General features: G+C 33.8%; 2 protein-coding genes across 3 annotated transcripts; one reads left to right on the top strand and one right to left on the bottom strand.

Annotated features, from left to right (window-relative positions):
* The first annotated feature begins 2,834 nt into the window (after positions 1-2,834).
* On the top strand, positions 2,835-4,349 carry LOC124938029 (GPI-anchored protein LLG1). 2 transcript variants are annotated; one of them, XM_047478391.1, is made up of 4 exons: positions 2,835-3,000; positions 3,034-3,203; positions 3,279-3,335; positions 3,832-4,349. In XM_047478391.1, the coding sequence occupies exons 2-4, from the start codon at positions 3,083-3,085 to the stop codon at positions 4,203-4,205; spliced, it is 552 nt and encodes a 183-aa protein (XP_047334347.1). In that variant the 5' UTR covers positions 2,835-3,000; positions 3,034-3,082; the 3' UTR covers positions 4,206-4,349. The 2 variants fall into 2 exon arrangements, with proteins under 2 accessions (XP_047334347.1, XP_047334346.1); XM_047478390.1 differs by having other exon boundaries at positions 2,835-3,203.
* A 381-nt stretch (positions 4,350-4,730) lies between these two features.
* LOC124938028 (actin-related protein 8) lies at positions 4,731-11,193 on the bottom strand. Its single transcript, XM_047478389.1, has 12 exons — positions 10,799-11,193; positions 10,524-10,609; positions 10,068-10,138; positions 9,813-9,880; positions 9,659-9,720; positions 9,085-9,182; positions 8,025-8,106; positions 7,651-7,793; positions 7,347-7,495; positions 5,317-5,450; positions 5,104-5,222; positions 4,731-5,009 (listed from the first exon to the last, which is right to left on the bottom strand). Exons 1-12 carry the CDS (start codon positions 11,134-11,136, stop codon positions 4,935-4,937), a joined length of 1,425 nt encoding a protein of 474 aa, XP_047334345.1. The 5' UTR covers positions 11,137-11,193; the 3' UTR covers positions 4,731-4,934.
* Between the last annotated feature and the right edge of the window lie 3,257 nt (positions 11,194-14,450).

Raw genomic sequence — 14,450 nt, 5'->3', positions numbered from 1 at the left:
AGCAAGCGATGGCTGAAACAGTTGACTCATGCCTTGGAAACTTTAAAGCCGTAACCGACGAAAGAATTGCAGTGGCTGAAGATAAACTGTCAAACTCTCTACAAACCATGATGGACACGACCATGCAGACAACAGTAAAAACCATGATTGCCGAGTCCGTCAAAGCCGCAACCGCTCCACTATTGGACATGCTGCAAGCAATGGCCATTCAAATCGGGGAAATGTCCAAGGTTCAAGTCAGCTCAACCCAAACGCAAATCGAAAAGGATGCTGAAACCGCAAAGAAATTGCAAGAGGAAGAGATAGAAAGAGAACGGTTACAGAAGGAGATTGAAGATAAAGACTATGCGCTTGCCCAACAATGTAACGAGGAAGAGCAGGCCAACGTCCAGGATCCTCCACTGGCTCAACCGTCCCACTCCATGAATACAAGGAACAAGAAGAAGCGAAGTGCAGTTAAGAACGTGATGAAGCGGGCTGAACAGAAAACAGCCTTACCGGTCGTGATAAATGCACAACCGCTTGATGAAGAAGAAGAAGATCCGGAGGAACTCAATCAACGGAAGAGAAGGACAACCGGAGAATCAACAACAACTCCAAGCTTCAGACCTCCAAATGCTCCACCGCCTCCACCACCAAAACCAGTTTGTGCCAACTTCAATCTCAAGAATAAGGGCACCGGTCACTCAAGCATATGGGCCGGTGTGTTGATCGATGCTGAAAGACGTGATAGAGGACACAGAGTAAGGCAAGAAGAAGAAAGAAGACGGTTGGAGAAGGAGCTGGAAAAGGAGCCACACAAGGGGGGATCATCCAAGCCTTAAATCTCTCTCTTTGTTTACTTTGAACAAATTATGCCTTACTATGTTTCAGAACTTGGTTACTTTGTTTTTTCTGATAGGTTCTCACATATTTTCTAAAACAATCAATCGCATGCCTTTGAAACATTTTTTCTTAAAAACACATGTTTTTCAAAACCGGCCACACATTACATGTTTTGAATATTTATTCTAAATAATCAAAAAGGGAGAAATTGATAGAAAAATTAAGTAGATTAATTTTGGAACCGGCCATACATTACAATTTTTGAATATTTATTCTAAATAATCAAAAAGGGAGAAATTGATAGAAAAATTAAGTAGATTAATTTTTGAACCGGCCAGACGAACTAAACAGAGGTTAATCTTCATGTACAGGTACTTTTAAAACCGCATGAACAGGTTGGCGTTGTAAAACCGACTGATACTACAATTCAAAGAAACCAGTTTTAAGTGATCAAGTTAAAGATCAGAAGAACCGGTTCTCACCTTCTCAAGCGACCGGTTAGCCAAGACATAAATTTCCATTTCAACCGGATCATACTACAAGACACAAAAACCGGATGGTTCAGAACAAAAGTCAGAAGATTCAAAATTCAAGAGTGACGTACCATGACGGAAGAAACGTGTCTTGAAAGAATAAAAGAAGATCGGATCCGATCAGAAGCATGCGAGGAAAGCAATGATGCTTTGTTGATCCGATACTGACAACCGGTAGTGGATGTTCAACACGTGTCTCAATCTGAAAACCGGCTATGTCATCCTTTGCTCAGAGTCACCTGCATGAATGCCAGGTGTTGAGGAAGTTGAAGCGTGCAAGCAACCTTTCTGCAAACAGGCGTGATAATGATCGACCAATCCGCAAGAGAGAGAAGAAAGTAACTGTTGGCTACTTTCAGCTATAAAAGGAAGTCGAAACGTCTTCATTCAATGCAGTTCGGCAGTTGTAGTTGTGAGCATCATAAGTTCTGAAAGTCATAAAACATTAAATTCTAGAGAGATAAAGTCCTGTATTCCAAAACCGGTGTGTCTGAAACCGGAAGCTTCTTGTATTGTTGTGTTGTGTTGTTGTATTACATCAAAGTGTGAGTTTGGTGTAACCGGCGAGTAGCGAAGTTGGGCTCGACCGGAAGTGTTGTTGTAACTCTAAAGAGTTAGTGGAGATCCTTCTCATAACCTGAGAAGAAGGGGTGACGTAGGAGGGTTTGCTCCGAACATCCATAAACAAATTCTTGTCTCGTGTTCTTTCTCTTGCTTTCATTTCTTGTTTACCTCAAACCAATCATACTTCTAAAACCGGTCACTCATATCCATAAAACCGAATCCTCCTAAAAACATCATCTAAAGTCGCAAACGTTGCTTCAACCTGAAACAGACATTTCCGCCCTTGAACCCGGTTCAAGAGTCTGTGACAGGTTGTGCAGTGCTGAGAAATGTTTTAGTCTTTAACCGGACTATCACCAAAGAGTGTTGTGTGTTGTAAGCGGACACCCTTACCGAAACCGGAAACATCCCGGTCCTCCAAGGGCGTCCCCGATCCTAACACAAAATTTAGAGAAGAATTATTAATTATACAAAATATTAATTATTAAATAGTTTAACTAAATAATCTAGAGATAAACTTAATGAAAGTAATTCAATAATTATTAATTTACCCTTTAAATAAGAGAGTGAATATCATCCTATTTTAAATAAAAATATTCTTACTATAAATCAAAATTTAGATATTTAATTTGTATGAGATTCTTGTCAATTAAATTAACTTATTTAATTCAAAATTTAATAACAAATAAAATTTAAAATAAAAATTAAAAACATGAATAATATTTGATTGATTTAGTTAAACTGTGAATCATTTATTATCAAATAGATTTAACTAATTTTTTCTATTTCATTTATTATTGTAGAATGACAGTTAATAATTATACTAACAAAATTAAATTTTATAAATACATAAATAAGCTTACTCAATCTAACCACTTAAAAAAAATGATTGTAGGACAAGGCCGGCTAGACTCCTGAGAGACATGGCATCGTGGTGACAGCAAACTGACGCGCTTCCGATAATTTGACTTTTTTATTTATGACAGGTCCTCTGCAATCCTCATCATCTGCTATTTTCATTCATTTCTTCTTTTTCTTCTCATTGGATCTCTCCAATAGTTACGAATATTCATCAAGACCTGGTTGTACGGCAGAAGAGCCGGTGTTGGATCCGGCGGCATTTTGGCTCATAAAGAGGGATTTTCTGATAAGGTTGAACAATGAGGCAAAGTTACAGTAGTAGTTGCGGCTTGTGTTCGTCTTCTTCCCTCACATGTCTTTCTATTTTTCTCTTCCTCTTTATCGGCGGACCAGCTGTTTGTGTTTCCAATTCACTTTCAGGTTGCTATTTTTCATTTGCATAAACAAACTAACATTATGTCAGTCAGTTTATTTACCGTTTGAATTGAACTGTAGATGATATATTTGACGATCAAGCTTCTATTGGTCGGAATCTTCTTCAAGCCAAACAAGGTTAAATTTTTCTTCTCTATCCTGTCATATCAAGATCACAATCTTACTGTTATTTTAATTTTCTCTTGTTAGATAATATATGCATAATGGGATCTTAGATTAGGAAGTAATAATCCATCAAGATAGTCCAGTAGTAAAAGTAGGTTAAGAGATCAAAAGATCACGAGTTCGATTGAGGATTAAGTTTAAGTGGGGTTGTGGGTGTCATGCAAGTTCTCCTCTAGTTTTCAAATAAAGAAATATGTAAACCAAATGAGTGATAAATATGTACACTTGAATGTTTTTTTCCTCATATAAAGTTAGACATTCATTCAATGCCACTCTTTTATTAAATTAGAATTAGAATTAGAATTAGAATTAGAATTGGGGATTCAGTTTCAAATCATTTGTTTGTTTTATGACATTAATCAACTATTTGAAGAAATAAATGAAACAAATCTGTCAATTGTGTGATTCTCTCTTATAATAATAACAACTATTTGTGGTGTGCCTGCAGCTTGCTCTGTAAACTTTGAGTTTCAGAACTATACAATCATAACTAGCAAGTGTAAAGGACCACAATACCCAGCAAATCTTTGCTGTTCGGCCTTTAAAGAATTTGCCTGCCCATTTAGTGCTGAGCTGAATGACTTGAGCAATGATTGTGCCTCGACCATGTTCAGTTACATCAACCTATATGGAAAATACCCACCTGGTCTTTTCGCAAGTCAGTGTAGAGAAGGGAAGCAAGGGCTTGCCTGTGATGCACAACCACCATCTCAAACGGCTAATCTCAATGATAATGGGATCACTATTTATTTACCATCATCTATCACATCCCTTCTTCTATTACATGCTTTTCTTTTCTTCTTCTTCTTCCAACTAATTTGATCATCCAACTACCCACTCTATCACTTACATGTTTCTTATTCTTCTTGTACCTTGTTTCATCTTTCCTCGGCAGATATTCTGCTTTGTATGATAAACTTGTATTCTTTCAGAAAATATTGGTCATAATGATTACTTTTATATCATATATAACTTATCTTTTGGTGGTTAATAACCAGACACAGAATTTGCCTACTAACAAATTCCTACTAACAAGCTCAAACCCAGTACCTCGTACCTCAGAGAGACTGGAGATATTGGGGATAAAAATGCGATCACTAAAGAGTTAAGCACATACTCCGTACACATTTAACTAACCAAACTGCAAACATAAATCTCAAACTTAAAACCTCTCAAGGAGACTGGAGATATCCACCTCTTCTAGTCCATATTTAATAGACATTGTTTGTATTAATAATAATCCGTTTGAATAGAGTCCTATTAATAAAAACATTTAATATTAAAAAAAACTATGAAACTGCTTGTAACATAATTATATTACAATACAACAAATTCCTATGTAATTTATGCAATCAATTCAAAATATCATTAATGGGCTTTTATTCTATATATAGCACAAGTGAACAAATGATGACTAATTAGAAGAAGTATGAAATGTAAATAATTTTTACAGGAAGCTTTCTTCAACATAAAATTTTTACATGGAACAATTGTTTGCTGAAATATATAATGGAAAATGGTTGGTTGCCTATATTATTCATTCAGAAGCTTTCACCACATGAGGCGGTTGGACCTACGCCTGAACTGTTTCTTTGTGACACACCAACGACTGGGAAAAGTGCTTAACTGTATCGGGGCAAACAGACCAATATTATCATGAAAAGACAAGAATTGAAATCAATACCAACAAAGAAATATACATATCTGTAGTGTAGCTTACATTGCTGACAAGCTTTGCTCCAAACCATGCAGAATCAACTCCAAAGGAAGGAGGGATTACTTTGACTCCAGTTGATACAGAAGGAGGAAGGAGATCATGGAGTTCTTTCTCTAATCGTTCTGGAAGAAAATACAATAGAACAATTAAGTAATGACTATAAAAACCAATTAAGAAGATAGGTCAACATGAAAAAGATTAAAAAAAAAATCCCACCTGCAAGGCCTGGTAGACATGCTGAGCCTCCACTCAAAACTATAGTCTTAAACCAACTCTCATCAACTATCAATTCTGCACTATGGCAGTGATCCATGCACAGGGCCACTGCCTGGTGTAACCCCATTGCAAGCCTGAATCAGATATCAATCATATGTACATGATGATCATTTTCAAATCATTCATATCAAAATAATAGATCAAATTTTCCACAAATTCAGACTAATCAAATATTTTGATTAGGAGACTACACAAATGTCTGTCCCAACAATTTCACAATAGAAAAAATCACAAATAATGAGTGGATACTGCTATTTTGTCACAAACAAGAGACCATAGGAAAATTGCCAATTTTCATTTGTTATAGTTTCTTATATGAAAGTATGGAACTAGTCTTGGACTATAAAAAGCAGGGCCACTTGAGGACAATATTTCAAGACATGACAGGGGCAAGCATAACTAACAAGGTGATGGGATGAAGAAGGATAGTTACAAGAGATTTAAAATTACTTTTTTAATGGTTTATGATCCAAATTATTTCAAGATCATTATATAAACGGGAGATGCTGGCTGTGTTACATGCGGTTAAGAAATAGAGGAGTTACTTGCAGTTTAAGTCATTCGTGATTAAAATTGATCATGAATCTCGTAACATATCTTGGAACTGTTCATGAATCTCGTAAACATATCTTGGAACAGTGAATTAAACACCCGAGCCAAGAGAAGTGGTTATACAAATTGGTGGGATTCGAGTTTTCAATACAATACAAGAAGGGTAAGGAGAAAATGGCAGCAAATGCCTTATTTCAGCAGAAGGATCTTGCTCGACTATATCAGAATTCTCTATCAGTTTTAATGAAAATAATTGAATAATCTTGGGATCAATATTTGAATTTGAAGAAGATCATTCAGACTTTTGGAAAAGATCCGTCAGGGTTGAAGGGTTTTCCCATCAATGGACAGCTACGTAAAGGTTGGGTGTGATAAAGACTTGAGAACTTATGTCATTTCAACCATTCAGCAGTAGGGTGCAGTCAAGAGTAATGGTCACATACCAGAAACTGCATCAAGCCTATATTTTGAAAGGAATGGAAAGGGATGTTAGAGAATTTGTGAGAACATGTGTGGTTTGTCAGCAGCAGAAATGGGAGAATCAAAGATATAAGGGATTGCTGAAACCTTTGGCTATACCAACATCAATTGGAGTGATATCTCTATATTTTCTTTTCTCCTGATATATCGATTCTTCACCTTCTTGCCTTCGATTCATCTTTTTTGCCAGTTTCTTGCAAATACGGCATTCGTCTCAACCAACGTAGCATGCGTTTCTTCTTGCTTCGAACTAATATCATGCACTTCTTCGGATACACCCTCCATTCTTGGCTTCTTGCTATAAGTATCTCTATTGATTTACGTAATGTCAATATCTCTGATTGCTGTTTTGTCTCTGGTTGCCTAGTTCCATTTGGAGGTGGCAAAATAGGATCAGTATCCGACTTGTCGCAACTCTAGTAATCACGATCGTGGAACCAGAAGAAAAAATAATTCAGTTTCTCCACATATGCCAGGATAGTGCTCTGATACTAATGTTAGATGTATTATGATAATAGAATGAACTCGATAGAGAAAGAAGGAGATGGGAAGCAAATCAAGAACATATTAAGAATTAGGTGAGAATTTTGGAGTGAATGGAGATGGGCAACTCAGATCGAATACTATGTAATTGCATCCTGCCTACAGGCAGACGTCATCATGCCCCCATCGTTCCATTCTCCACGTATTTTTTAAGCGGATAGCTGGTTCACTATTTAAAAGAAAATTCATTTACAATATTAGTACTCTAATGCTAATATTATAATTATAATGTCAAGTTAGCGTGTCTTCATTTGGTCCTCCATATTACATGTAACAGATTGAATGTCGATAATATGCATTTTATTTAAGCTGAAATCATTTCCATTCTCCAGAGGAAGGGGTCATTATTTCACAATGATGTATAAAGTATAAAATTCAGTGTAATTGGTACTTACACCCCAGCCTTTCGTGGTCGGAAAAGTATCTCACCCACTTCAAACCGCTCTCTTGATAGCGTAAACTGTCCCTCTCCTGCAACTTCAAATGTTGCTCGTGTATCTTTGGACAGCTCTGCTTCATAATCAAGAGCCACATAACATAGATTCTGAACAAAATCAACTTAGATAGTCAGGTAATGGAAAAAAGGGAAGAATTTCAAAGAATGTTTATGAAAGGTCAAGATAAATAGAGTGAAAAGACAAGAAGAAAACAGTTGAAGACCAATTTGTTGGAAATTCAGCTATAAATAGAATTATTGACCTCTTTCAGAGTACGGACAGTATATAGGGATTCAAAATTCATATTTGCTCTCTGCATTAACTCCCTGAGGAATCCAGTGAGCTTTAATGCTCCCATCCCAACAACCTCCACTCCCACCTTCCGCATAACTTTACCATGCAAAACTGCAAAAAGGGAGAGCAAAAATACATATATGCAGAGCAGAAAATATTTTTTTTTTAAATCAGAAAGACAGTTTTCTTGGGCTTCTGTCTCGACATGTGAGATCCATTCACATTTGAAGTTCCCAAATAGTAGTTGCTTCATTGGGACAAAAACAAAGAGAGAAGGAAATATCACATTTGAACTAACACAAATTTAAGAGATAAGGGTTTGAATGACATAGATAACTATACTTGGAACAACAGATGTTTGCTGGAAACCAATATTAACAACAATTCCTGAAGTTTTTCTTGCTGCATACAAGGCTAGAGTTGCCTGCATCATTTAAAAGCATCAAATTCAGCACATATCACAAGGTTTTTATTTTTATATGTTAAAAGATTTTATTAATAGAGTTGTAAAAAAACCACTTCTGATAATACAAACAATGTCGATAACAAATTCCGAACACGTCTTGAACACTGTTTATTGAACAACAACCATCAATTCAACATTCAATGATTCAAGTCGCGTGTTCAAGACTTGGAATACAAAGTATAATATTTTAAAAAAGAAGTAACTGTGTCCTTTCTTTTCCCTTGTTTACTTGAGAATGTTGAGCTACCACACAAGATATTCTACATGCTCTTATAAGTAACAAGAATTTGAGACTATCTGGCATGTTCAACATTATTCAGAAACAGATAGAGGTTAGAAGGGGTTGGTTTTCTAATCAACTTTTTTAAACAATGTAATGAAATGTATAATATAGGAACAAAATATATTAATACATAATCTACTGCAGGGGTTACAAAAAGACATTTTACAGAAAAAAGGTGAGGAAAGAGAGGATTAAGGGAGTTTTTCTCCACACATTCGCCTCAATCAAGAAAGGAGGAATCTGGGAAGGATTAACGGATTTTTGTATCTGTTTCATGTTCTGCTTTCTTACCCTTTGTTTTTTTACTATCATAAAGTGAATGCATTTCGTGTTCTAAAAGTGGGAATCGAACCAGTGACCTTTGTTCTCTTAGTAACTATTTTTGTCACTTTAGCTACGTAGATTTTCGTGTTCTCAATCTTTTATTAATATTAAGTTGATCGTCTTTGAAAAAATAAATAAAAAGTAACTCCCTACTGAAAAAGTATTTGAGAAAAGCTAACATACAAAAAAACAAGTGAATCTGCATTATAGGTCTTAATACCTCAAATGTCATGCAATTTGGGTCAAAGAATTGAATGAACTGAATTAAGTATCTGTTATAGGAAAAGACTACTAACTTGCAAAAGCATGAAACGTCAAATATGCATGACCTGATTAATGGCACAAACAGCAGGGACATTCATGTCAAACAAGGATGAGTGGATAGTCTCTTTTAGCTGTTTCCTAGCTGCCTTAGCAGCTTCAGTATCTGGGTTAAATAACAATGGAAGCCTATCAGGTCATATCAAAGATTACCTTTTGTCACTAAGGTTGAGAAAACTGTAAGCATTCAATATAAAACAGAAACCAGTTTGTGGAAATACAATCTAAATAGGCATCTGTGCCAAAAACTGAATGCTTGCTTGTTAAGAAGATAATTGTGCGAGTAAAATCACAAAGCAGTAGGTAGTTGATTTGACAAATAGAACATTTGGGAGCTTGTTTATTGTAGGGTTATTTGAAAATTTTGATGAAAAAGTTGTATTATATGGGGTTAATGACAAAAATATTGATCCTTTTATTATAAATGTTATCAAAAAAATAAAGTTAGGGTATTCTCGAATGATTTGATTGGTGATGGAGGATATGGGGCTATTTGGACTAAATCCAAATAACCAAACAAGGCCTTTTTTTCAAAACAACATCAAGAAATAGAACCATATTCAGAGTCCTATGGCTGCTCACCATCATAATGACAGATGGGAATGGACAGAACAAGTGGTTGGTTAGATGTTTTAACCTGCATTCTGCAAAAGATGGACGGTATATGATTAGTTTAGGGTCAAGATAGGTAAAATCCAGTATAGTATAAAAAAAACGAAAGATAAAACGTTTTAACCTGTTATAAATCGTAGCAAAAAAGTGTCGAAGTCTGGAGTACATGGGAGACTCAATATTACCAAATTCCTGCTCATCAGATAAAACTAAACATAACATGGGGTTCCAACTGTAAACATGAAATGAGGTAATAATAGTAGATTATTCTCAAGAATCTCAACCTATTCATTACACTGCTAACGACAACAAAAAGAAGCTAATAATAGTAGATTATTCTCAATCTATTCACTGTTAACTACAACAAAAAAAAGCTAACCAGAAATGTTGCGGTCTGTCCAGACGGCCGTTGATATTTACTCCATCCGAATTTGCAATATCCAGAACCACCTTGTTTGTAGAAAAAAAAACAATTTAAAGGGTTCAGCATTTATCTGGTTAGAACATCAGGATTTATAGGCATAATAAAACCTGTAGAGTCTCTATTGACACATGAGTATGCATAATAAAACCTACAGAGGAATCTCTATTGACACATGAGTATGCATAATAAAAAAACAATTCCAAAATGAGAAGTATAAAAATAAAAATTAATCCCGGTTGTTGTTAACTTCAGTAATTTGCAAATTTATTTTTACTGTAATTTTAGCTCCAGTCTAGCCGTAACTACCAAATGAGTTTACATCAAGAAATCAAGATAACATATTTCAGGGATATTAATCTAGCTAACCAATAAAGAAAAGATTAGCTACTAGACATTCAAATGCCAACGTACCATCAATTATAACTGCGCCAGGGCATTGTTCTCGTTGGGAAAAAATTTGCATGAATGAGAACTGAGTCATCTCGTCCGGATATGATCTAGAGACAAAAACAGAGACAAAAACAGAGACAAACAGAGAGAAAGAAATTCCTTTAGCAGCAAAACAACAAAAGAACATAGACGGTTGAACGGTTGTTCATAAATACAATCAAAAAACAAAATTGATCTTGAAAATGAATAATATAAAGGGGGGAGAGAGAGAGAGAGAGAGAGAAAGGGGAGATTACTGAATAGGATATCCTAATCGCAGATGGGTTTCACCAAATAAGATTGAGTCCCAAGGCTCCTGTTGTTTCTGAAGAAAGTATATCCATAAACTATTATCAGCGACGATCGTTCTAAATGCTTTGCAGACGACGGCAAGCCTTGCCACATCTTTCGGACAGAGAATTATCAGGATTTGCATCAATATGTCGAGGGGAATTCGATCAAAAGCCCCAATTGCCGAGTCTGCTGCTACACTGGTTAAATGTAAGCGCCTATACGACGTTAGCGAGGTTGAACTTAAACTCGAACCCGAACGATTGGAGACCGAAATCCAAACCTTCCGGAGAAGCGATGCCATCTCTTCCGACAAAAACAAAGCCGTGTGTGTATTAGACAGAAAGAGAGAGAGAGGGGGTAGGCTGTCTGCGTAAACGCTCGAGTGAGTATCCCTGCACTGTTGTAGGGAATGGTGTCGAAGACAAGACTCGTGTTGATGACACTTGGCAGCCAAATAGCCGTTCATCAGCCTCATGACTTTATATGGACTAACTCAATATAAAATTATTTCGAGATAGATAATCAAATTTTTATTGGAAACTATTAAATTCATTTTATTAAAAAAAAAATTATGGTAAAACAAATATTTATCTTAACAAATAGAATTAAAAAAAAAAAATCACACAAGAAACAAATAAACTGTTTAAATATTATCTTGAAATAAATTATAGAAATATATAAAAAATGATATATAAATAAATAAAATATATGAAAAACGAAATCATCGAGATGTTTATTCGAGACATGTGTTAGACACATTTTCCTTAAAACAGTTTCATCGACTCCCGTTTGTACTAGAGCTTATTGTAGATGGTTGTCTCCCATGGTATAACGAATCCAATAGTGATTCTACACTGAAATCACTACTCGTCGAACTTGATCAGCGTACAAGAACTATCACTGGGTTTCAACGAAAATATCGAGCAAAAAACTTAAAGAACACTCACAAAAGTAAGAAGAGGAATTTTAGAATTCTAGAGTGAGAAAATATAAGATAATGTACTGATATAAATGAATAATGAATGTGTATATGTTGCTGAGAATTAAATCTTCAAATAAAACAATCCAAAACATTTATTAACAATGTATATTGTTTATTGATAGGCAATTAAAGTTAAGAGCTTGTTCGGTTTGGGGTTATTTTAAAAATCTAGAGGGAGAAAAAAACAATGATTGGTGATGATTATTTTTGGTAAAAAGAGTTAAAATGTATTGATATATATAAATAAAATAAAAAGTAATAATTTAAAATAGACGGTATTTTAGTATTTTGGTTAATGATTTGAGTGATGTGATGGATAAAAAGGGGTGAAGTGATATTTGATTTTGTATAAGTTTTTTTAAAAACCTATACCGAACAAGACTTAAATGTTTATCATAACATTATATACTTTAATTTTCTAATTAAGCATTAAATATTAATTAAATAATTAATATTTAATTATAATTTGGATTAAATTCACCATTAATTCACGTTTGAATTTGTGTGAATTTTATTTGATTTTATTTATTCACAATCTTATTTTCATTCATTAATGGAAATTGAAAGATTAACCCGGTGAAAGGTTCAACAGTTGAATTGTACATATGATAGATATGTGTAACCCTTTGAACATTCTCTTATTAAAGTATATATAACTTTACTAGCCGATTAGTAGACTCGATATCCTTGAACTATTCTGTAATTTGTGTAAACGATTACACACTTTCACATAGAATTCTCCATCATACATGTCAAGCTCTCATGGATGTGTCCGTTTTGGCCATGGAACACGCGACTGGTTCTGTGAGAGGGTCTAGAATTGAGTCGTGCAATTCTTTCGAAGCGGCCCCACTTCTCCCTCACATAGGTCATCTCTTTGCTCACAAAGAATCATTAAAAGCGATATCCTTATCCTCGTCAAAATATATATTGTTTCGTTATAGGATTAATCATCAACAATAACTTTCCAAGTCAGTACAATTAGGTTGTCCCATTGAACCTAATTCTTGGGATCTCTAGTCGGCATAGGTTGGGTTTTCCTTCATACCAACTTATAGTAGGCTAATGTCTCAAAAGATTTCAAACTATCTTTCTATTCAATAATCCGATTAGTGGATCCACAATGTTATCTTTGACTTACATAGTCAAATTAGATAACTCCATTAAAGAGTATAGTCTAATGACAACATGTCTAAGACATGTACGTCTAGAGTTGTCATTAACTCTAAGTTTGTCCAATTTCAAATTACTATCAAAGTAATTAAAAAATTTCGTTGGTACATTCTTAGATAATCTTGGAATATCTTCTAATAAGAAGCATAATCGTTCGTACATGCTTACCATTTAAACTTTTTTTTTATGAAAATATTGTTTACATGGCTAATTAGTAGACAAAATGCCTTTGAACTATTCTGTCTTCGTGTAAACGATTATATTTTGCATAAAAATATTTTATTTTTCGACATAAGTCAAAATTATAGATTATAACGTTTAATCTATCAATCATAATTTTCTTAGAAGATTTCCATACGTAGATTGCACTTTCAAGTGTATACATATTCACTTATAGACGTAAAGTCTTTCATTTAAAAATATCAATATATCATTTGATAACAACATGATATTTCGTATAGTGCAATTCACATCTTTAATGAATTTAATCATTTTTATCGTAATTTTTAACAATAAAAATATCGTACAAAAGACACGTAATAAAATATTTTTCATGTCTTCATGATATATATAATTGTAACATCCACTTTTTAATAAAAGTATGATCAAATTTTCATATCATTATTATAAAATTTGTTATAAGTCATACAAAGACTTTATAAACTTTTATTTTTCATCTATTTCATAAAATCATTATGAAGACTTTGGTTCTTAAAATTTTTATGAAAACAATGTCAAAGAAATGACACATTTCTTGATCTCAAAATTCTCAAATTTTAAATATCGATTTGAGCACCAACTCAGCAAATATAAACAAGATATTTTCTTGTCATTTTATTTCTTTTTGTAAAGTTGCACAACTTTATCTTTTATAGAGAACATATTTCTCTACCAACAAATTATCTTTTTTTATCATAATATACACAATTATTTTTGTGTTATTATTAATAAAAATATTTGCCACCACATTCGTGTTTGTACCTTTTTTTTAAATCACACACATTTATATGATCTAAACCAATGATTTTCTAATCAAGAAATTATCACACAATTCTTTTACAAATTTATTTTGTTATACTTATCATACAATAAATAAGATAACTATATTATAAATATTTAATTGAACAAAACATAATTTCTACACAAGAGATTAAAATGTTTATTCATATATAAATCATTCTTTACATAATCTCTACAGAAGAAATTAAAATATTTAATCAATTAAAATATTTATTTCATCACATTATTTCTATAAAAGAAAATATAATATTTAATCAAATAAATATTCACCATGTCACATTATTTCTACAAAAGAAATCATAATGTTTCAAGCATCTTTGACCAAAGCCGCTTAAACATGTATTTTCGGTTGCACGTTTGCATTCCGTAATATCGGCACGTTTGCCACATTATTTTCAAATCAAACAAGACTTTCCTTGTAATTATTTGATTTTAAAATT

The sequence above is a fragment of the Impatiens glandulifera genome, chromosome 5, assembly GCF_907164915.1.
Source record: "Impatiens glandulifera chromosome 5, dImpGla2.1, whole genome shotgun sequence".
Taxonomy (NCBI): domain Eukaryota; kingdom Viridiplantae; phylum Streptophyta; class Magnoliopsida; order Ericales; family Balsaminaceae; genus Impatiens; species Impatiens glandulifera.
This window is presented reverse-complemented; position numbering and strand designations above follow the sequence as displayed.

Bases quoted from the DNA above. Each gene is read 5' to 3' on its own strand.
- LOC124938029 (XM_047478391.1), top strand. From the start codon at position 3,083: ATGAGGCAAAGTTACAGTAGTAGTTGCGGCTTGTGTTCGTCTTCTTCC. The intron at 3,204-3,278 runs GTTGCTATTTTT...ATTGAACTGTAG, and splicing joins TGTTTCCAATTCACTTTCAG to ATGATATATTTGACGATCAA. The intron at 3,336-3,831 runs GTTAAATTTTTC...GTGTGCCTGCAG, and splicing joins TCTTCTTCAAGCCAAACAAG to CTTGCTCTGTAAACTTTGAG.
- LOC124938028 (XM_047478389.1), bottom strand. From the start codon at position 11,136: ATGGCATCGCTTCTCCGGAAGGTTTGGATTTCGGTCTCCAATCGTTCG. The intron at 8,107-9,084 runs GTCATGCATATT...TAAATGATGCAG, and splicing joins CTGTTTGTGCCATTAATCAG to GCAACTCTAGCCTTGTATGC. The intron at 7,794-8,024 runs GTATAGTTATCT...CCCTTTTTGCAG, and splicing joins GCAAACATCTGTTGTTCCAA to TTTTGCATGGTAAAGTTATG.